General features: G+C 47.7%; 1 protein-coding gene across 2 annotated transcripts; it reads right to left on the bottom strand.

Moving 5' to 3' along the window:
* Positions 1–712: 712 nt before the first annotated feature.
* On the bottom strand, positions 713–7,217 carry Vhl (von Hippel-Lindau tumor suppressor). 2 transcript variants are annotated; one of them, XM_051203626.1, is made up of 3 exons: positions 6,894–7,198; positions 3,547–3,669; positions 713–1,046 (listed from the first exon to the last, which is right to left on the bottom strand). In XM_051203626.1, exons 1-3 carry the CDS (start codon positions 7,129–7,131, stop codon positions 850–852), a joined length of 558 nt encoding a protein of 185 aa, XP_051059583.1. In that variant the 5' UTR covers positions 7,132–7,198; the 3' UTR covers positions 713–849. The 2 variants fall into 2 exon arrangements, with proteins under 2 accessions (XP_051059583.1, XP_051059584.1); XM_051203627.1 differs by lacking the exon at positions 713–1,046 and adding an exon at positions 2,699–2,831 and having other exon boundaries at positions 6,894–7,217.
* Between the last annotated feature and the right edge of the window lie 250 nt (positions 7,218–7,467).

The raw sequence follows: 7,467 nt of genomic DNA, 5'->3' as shown, positions 1-7,467 counted from the left end.
CCTAAGTTCAAAACTAGTACCACCTACTGAGTGACTGAGGCTAGCCTAGGCTACAAGAAACACTGTCTCAAAATAAAAACAACAACAAAAAGGTAGAAAGTGCTGAGACATGGAAAATTAGAAAACGTTCTTTCAGCTGGGCAGTGGTGCTGCACGCCTTTAATCCCAGCACTAGGGAGGCAGAGGCAGGTGGATCTCTGTGAGTTCGAGACCAGCCTGGTCTACAAGAGCTAGTTCCAGGACAGGCTCTAAAGTCACACAGAAATACCCTGCCTGAAGGGTGGTGGTGGGGGGGGGGGTAGGTTCTTTCTAAACACAGGACACTAAGCTGCTCCTTTACTTGTACCCTTAAGGCCTTTCTCAGACAAGAAGACAGACCCTCCAAAGTCTTCCATCATGCAGCCGATGGTCTGTTCATCCAACATTCCAGGCTGAAGACTCCTGGCACATTAGGCACTGGGCCTCAAAACATCCATCCCTGCCTGGGTGGGGCCTTCTCAGCCTTCCCGAAGCAGGAGGCGGGTGCCCACTGTTCAAGTGCTACTGCATTTTCCAAATTAAAGGGTGCAGTGCAACCCCGGCTGGAGAGCTTATACAAACACCCTTACACAGAAAGGAAGCAAACTGAAAACCCTTCTGATGAGTGCTTCTATAAAGGGCAGACTCGTGGCATTTTGTGATGTTTATCCTAAGCACCACAAAGCCCAGCGATGTTAACTTTCTTTTACACAATGGAGTATACTTTACTCCGAGAATGAATGAAACATTGTAAAATGGAAAGAAAGTGATCTGTCCTATGTGCAGATTAAGACTCAGAACCATCAAAGCTGGAATTCAGGACCACTAATCTCAATGGACTCCCTCAGGCTCCTCTGCCAGGGGCTGATTTTCAAAGTGCTCTTGGGTCAGCCGCTGTATGTCCTTCCGCACATTTGGGTGGTCTTCCAAATCTTCATAGAGCGACCTGACGATGTCCAGCTGCCTGTAGTTCTCAGGCTTGACCAGGCTTCGTACAACCTGCAGGCACCGCTCTTTCAGGGTATAAACTGCAAGGACAGGAAACCAACCAACAATTACATTTACCTTGTGAATCGCACTGTAAGGTAAACTAAAAAGTGGAACACGTGTGATGGGGTCACTTCGGGTCTCACAGCACTCACAACTGGCTCATGAAAGTGGCCTGGGCCTGAGCTTTTTTTCAACTAACCAAATGTGAAGTGACCCTGGTAACTCAGGGCCTAAGTCTTAAGCAGGACCAGCAATATCTGTTTGTCCATTCCTAGGAGCTCTGGGTTACCCTGCTGAAAAGAGACAAGGTCTCAAAATGTCATTTAAGAGGCCCAGCTTTAGGCAACTATCTACAGGAGACCGCTGCATCAGGTCCTAACAGTAAGCAAAATAATCAGCCAGACTGGAGAGTTTACAAATATAATGAATGGTCTTGTTAGTTTGGGAGTGAGTCTCACATGGCAACAGATGACCAAGACAGTATGTACTTGGTGTAGGGGAACCACTGCTATTTGAACTCACAGGAGGGTAGGACAGAGTGGCTCATACATGTAACTACAGCACTCAGGAGCCTGGGGCAAGATCTCTCTAAATTCAAAGCTAGCCTGCTCTACAAAATATATAAGTCCCAGGTGAGCCAGGGTAATTAAAGTGAGACCTTGTCTCAAATAAAATAAACAAAATTAAAATAACATAATAAATTAGGCATGACGGTACAAGCCTATAATCCTAGCACTCCAGAGAAACAGACAGAAAAAAAAATGGTGGAAGTTTGCTCTGCATATAGAGTTTCAGCTCCGCCACAGATACAGAACCAAAGCCTTTCTCCACAGAGCAAGTATACACCTGTAATCCAACCACTCAGGAGGTAGACACAGGTGGATCTCTGTAAGTACCAGGATGGCTGTGGCTATAGTCAAACATTGCCTCAGGGGGAAAAACAGGGTGGGGAGGCCAGGGAGGCCAGGGAGACAGGCCTGCAAGCAAAAAGCCAGTAAAAGCCAGGAATGGTGGTGGCACATGCTTACAATTCCAGTGCTGGGGCAGCAGAAAGGTGGATCCCTGGGGCTCCCTGGTCAGCATCTCTAGCCTAACCAGTGAATCCCAGGACACGCAAAGTCCCTGTCTCAAAAATTAAGGTAGGCAACTGGAGGAATAACATCTGAGGTTGACCCCTGCCTTCTACACCCATAATGTGTGATAACCCTGCACAAGCACACTCACAACAGACTAATAGGAGATCTAGCTCAGCTGGAAGAGGGCACAAATCTCTAAGTTTAATCCCCACTGTCACATAAAATGAGGCATGGTAGTATATGCCTGTAATTCAGCAGAAATATTAGGGGTTCAAGGTCATCCTCATCCTGAGCTTGAGGTCAGCAGCCTGGTAAACATGAGATCCTCTCAAATAAAATAAAGTCACCAGGGGACTCACTGCCATATATGGCAAAATTTAACTCTTTAACTCAAGTCCCTTTTCTGATTATACTTTTGTTTGTTTGTTTGATACTTGCCCTGAGTAAGGATTTTACCATCTAGCTCTAGCTGTCCTGGGTCTCTCTTGTGTAGGCCAGGTTGGCTAGAACTGAGCTCTATCTGCCTCCCAAATGCTGGGAGTAAGGGCATGACCACCATACCCAGCCCCAGCATTCTTTTTACTTTCCACTTAGAGACAGGGTCTCATTAAGTCGTTCAGACTGGCCTTAAATTTGCTCTGTAGGCTAGTCTTGAACTTGTGATCCCCTTGCCCAAGCCTCCTGAGTAGCTGGGATCACAGGGCTCTAGCTTACTCTCCCTTTGTTCTGGGATTCCAGGGCACAAATCTGTTATAAGACCAAGGAAACAAAGGGTGTCACAATCCTACAAGGAGACACCTTGATTTAGCCAACTTCTTAGGAGCTCAAAGTGCCTCTGAAAAACATCTTTATTCAACACAGGACAGAGAAATAATTTCATCCATGGTAGAGGATAACATAAAAAGGCTATAGATAGCAGCCAGGTGTGGTGGTGTGTTTGATCCCAGCACTTGGGAGGCAAAGGCAAGCAAATCTGTAAGTTTGAGGCCAGCCTGGCTTACAAAGCGAGTTCCAGGACATCCAAGACTGTTAAACAGAGACACCCTGTCATTCCAGGCATGGGTGGCACAAGCCTTTCGTCTCAGCACTTGGGAGGCAGAGGCAGGTGAATCTCTGTGAGTTCAAGGCCAGCCTGGTCTATCAAGCTAGGTCTAGGACAGGCTCCAAAACAATACAAACCCTGTCTCGAAAAATCAACCCCCACACCCAAAAAGGCTAGATACCCTGCCTACCTCCATCCCACTTCAATGACCTATCTTCTCATTACAATGCTCACCCATACCTTTTTCAAAGACTGAGCTCATGTGGTGACTGAGGCCTGTAATCCAGCTCTCGAGAAGCTGAGGCAGGAAGATTTCTTTAAATTCAAAGTCAGTATGAGCTACTTAGTTCCAGGACAACCTGGGTCAGAAAGCTAGATCCTATTTTAAAAGAAGAAAAAATGTTAAGATTGAATATCAACCTGGCAGTGTGATGTTGGCAAAAATAGGCTGTCCATCCACATTGAGGGATGGCACAAACAGTTCCGTTTGGTTAACCAGAAGTCCATCATGAGTCCCCGCATCCCTGAAGAGCCAAAGATGACCTGTCAATACAAGCAAAGAATGTTAAGAAGTCACTCTGGTCTGAGTAAGTCACCTGTTTATTACCCCACGTCACATGAAACACTTGCCTCTTGCTCTGCTTAATGTTCTAACAAAGCCCTTCTAAAAGAGGAGCATGACAACAGCATTTCCCCTGAATGATGATCCCTTACCCATGAGAAAGCAGGACGAAGAGAGATGACATACTGCCTGCAAAAAGACAGACAGAAGAAAGTCCATGCCTGTGCTCTGCAACCATGGTGGGAAAGTACATCTAGGGCAAGGAAGCGCTGGCAATCTCACCACATACTTCAAGATGTGAGAGGCCACTGGGTCTCCAGCCCAGGAGATGTAAAAGTAGGGCACTGACTTTAGGAGGCTATAGAAAGGGTCTGGTGGTGGTGGTACACACCTTTAATCCCAGTGCTAGGAAGGCAGAGGCAGGCAGATCTCTGTGAGTTTGATGCCAGCCTGGTCTACAGAGGGAGTTCTAGGACAGCCAGAGCTACAAAAGGAATCCCTGTCTCCAACCAAAAGGCCATAGAAAGACTTGTGGGTAAGAACAGACAAACTAACTTGAAAAATAGACAAGGGCTTGACTCTGGAAGGGGCTGAGTGAGAAGGGGCAGGAAGGATCTTCATGGTGATGGAAAAGTTCTCATTTCTAAGTTCATCTAGATTATTGCTGCAATTGCCAAAATCTCTGCACCTTGAAGTGTAGATTTATACCTTCACTTTTAGAAAGAGGGTAGGTTCAGCATCAAAGGAAAGGAGGCAAACCTTAGAAATAAGTCTGCCTGGGAGAATACAGCAATCTTTCATGACACAAACTTCCTTGAAGACTTAATGGGTGTTTTGTTTTGCTAGGCACTGAATCCCAGGCCTCCCACCTGACAGGAAGTGCTTTATCACTAACTAGAAACCCAGCTCAAACCCAAGAAAAACTTTGTTGAGACAGGGTCTCATTGTGTAGCTCAGGCTGGTCCCAAACTCATGGTAATCCTACTGCCTCAGCCTCATTAACACTTGCATCACAGATATGCACCATCATACCTGCCTTAATTCTTTTTATATAAAATTAGACACAGGACTGGAAATACTGCACAATGGTAGAGTACCTTCCTAGCCTGAGTGAGGGCCTAGGTTCAATTCCTAGCAGTAACCAACCCCGGCACTCCAAAAAAAGTTAAAATCAGGCACAGATAAATCTTGTCTAACACAAAATTTAACAAGTAAAATAGTAGACTACAGAAATTGATTCTTGTTGTGTTCTTCCTCATCCAACATTAGAAGTTTGGTATAAAAGACAGACTGCTACATGCTGAGGGCCTATTTCAAACAAAAAATAAACAAAACAAGTAGGGGCTGGGGAGATGATGGTTCAATGGTTAAGAGCACTTGTCACTCTATTATAGAGGACCAAGATTTGGTTCCCAGCATCCACACAGTGTCTAACAACCCTTTGTAACTACAGTTTCTGGGGATCAGAGACCCTCGCCTGGCTTCTATAAGCACATCATATACATGACACAGACATACCCTTAAGGGAAACAAAGTAGACTAGAGCTTGACAGATGCTTGCCTACCATATGAAAAGCCCTGGGTTCCATCACTAGCACTGAAAAAGCAAAAGTGCTGCATTACAAACATCTAAGAAATTTCTTCTCTCCTCTATATATCATAAAGATAATTTGAGAAGCATTAGTTTATTTCATCTTATCGTATGTTCTTAAACCAGGGTATCATGTAGCCCAGATTGGCTTGAACTCCTAATCATCCTGCCTCCACCCTGTTCTCCCATGTTGCTTCAAGTTTGTAGCACCATGCTCAACTGCATGAGTCTATTAAATGTACCACAATCAAGAGAGAATGCCTTCAAGAGCCTCCCTGGATGTATGGGGTATGAAAAGTAAATGGTTCTGTTCGCATGTGAAATCCCAGGACTCAAGAGGCTGAGGCAAGAAGGCTGCCCCAGGTTTTTTGTTTGTGGTGTCTCAATGCTCTACACCAAGACCACAGCAACTCTTACAGTATTGGGGCTGGCTTACAGTTTCAGAGGTTCAGTCCATAGTCAGCATTGGAGGAAGCATGCTGGCGTCCAGACAGACATGATGCGGAGAAGAAGCTCAGAGTTCTACATCCAGATCCACAGGCAGCAGGCAGAGGGAGTCTGGGCCTGTCTTGGGCTTCTAAAACCTCAAAGCCCACAGCAGTGACAGACTTCCTCCAACAAGGCCACATCTCACTAATTCTTTCAAATAGAGCCACTCTCTGGGCATTCAAATACATGCGCCTATGACGGCCATTCCTATTCAAACCACCACAGTTTGCTTGGTCAAAATTGTGTTTCCTTTTTTCACGTGATTGCAGGTATTTAGGACATCAGATCCCTGGAGCTGGAGTTACAAGGAACTTGTGAGTTGCTTCACACAGGTGCTGGGAACCAAACTCTGCAAAGAGCAGTAGGAGCTGGGCTTAGTGACAAAGGTCTTTATTTTAATCCCAGTTTTCAGAAGACAGAGGAAATCGGGTCTCTCTCTGAGTGAGACGCAAACCTGGTCTACAATTCCACATCACACGAAGTCTATCTTTGTTTAAGATGCAATCTTGCTGGGTAGGCATCAAACTCACTGCAATCTCCTGTCTTGGCCTCCTGAGCTTCACTTGCTCTTCATAACCATCTAGGCAGGACCTTGATGGAACTTTTCTTCACTAACTGTGGTACGGTTAATAAGCGCACACGGTAGAAACCTGAAATCCCGGCATTCAGTGGTGGAGGCAGCAGGGTCAGGAATTCAACCCAGTATCCCATATATACCAGTCTTGGGCCAAGACTCCAGTTCCCGTAGGCGATCTCCCCCCACCCCCCCACAACTGTCACCTCCCTCGGCTGGCTCTTAATTCTACTCACTTTCTTCTGGGTGGCGTACTCCTTACCAGAACGCACCCGCACTCTGCCCACACTTTCACAACCCTCTCAGCCCGGTTCCTATCGCAGCAATTATGACACGGGCTGACTCTTGTCTGTTCATACATTTGTGCCCCTCCAGGTTGTCACCACGAAGTCAAGACTTCGGATGCAGAACCGGACCGGGAACTGGGGACACCGCGGCCGAAAGCACAGGTAGAGACCAGGTAAAAACATTGGGTAGGAACAAAGTGCTCAGGGTTAGAAAGAACGCACCGGGCCTGTTACAGCACCTGCGGCCTAGCGCACGGTTCGTACCTCGGTAGCTGTGGATGCGGCGGCCGGTACCCGGAGGCAGCGTCGGGTATGGCTGAGGCTCGCCGTCGAAGTTGAGCCACAAGGGGAGCACGACGCGCGGGCTGCGGTTGCAGAAGATGACCTGAGAGGGCTCGCGCGAGTTCACCGAGCGCAGCACCGGCAGCGGCCGCTCGGCCTCCATCTCTCCAGGACCCGGCTCTCCTGCCGCCTCCTCTTGATTAGCTGCCTTCCGGGGCATTATTGGAACTGACCGCCTCCGCTCACGCAAGCTGGACGTGGGCGGCGCGTGCGTAAGGACTTACGCGCTCCGGGGCAGGCCTGGACGTGCTCGTCCGACTTGAAACGCGGAAATGGCGGCCTAGAGCTCTCAAGCTGGGGGGCGGGGCCGCAGGCGGAGAGGCAGGTAGTGGGCGGGGCAGGCGGAGGGGCGGGGCTACGGGCGAGGCCGGCTTTGTGGCTATAAATTCTGCTTCTAAGAGTTGGGGTTTCTTGGGGTTTGTTCCTTCGGTTTGCTACCTTTTCTTAAAGGTAGGGTATTACTCTGTAGCCCTGGAACTCACTATGTAGTCCCGGC

This window comes from Phodopus roborovskii, unplaced genomic scaffold, assembly GCF_943737965.1.
Source record: "Phodopus roborovskii unplaced genomic scaffold, PHOROB, whole genome shotgun sequence".
Classification (NCBI taxonomy): Eukaryota; Metazoa; Chordata; class Mammalia; order Rodentia; family Cricetidae; genus Phodopus; species Phodopus roborovskii.
The sequence above is the reverse complement of the archived record's forward strand: the minus strand, read 5'-3'. Positions and strand labels throughout refer to the sequence as shown.

What these genes read in the sequence shown, in the direction of transcription:
- Vhl (XM_051203626.1), bottom strand. Translation starts at nt 7,131, where the DNA reads ATGCCCCGGAAGGCAGCTAATCAAGAGGAGGCGGCAGGAGAGCCGGGT. An exon ending in CCGCATCCACAGCTACCGAG is followed by an intron (nt 3,670 to 6,893) that starts GTACGAACCGTG and finishes TTGTATTGACAG; the next exon opens with GTCATCTTTGGCTCTTCAGG. An exon ending in TGCCAACATCACACTGCCAG is followed by an intron (nt 1,047 to 3,546) that starts GTTGATATTCAA and finishes CTGTCCTTGCAG; the next exon opens with TTTATACCCTGAAAGAGCGG.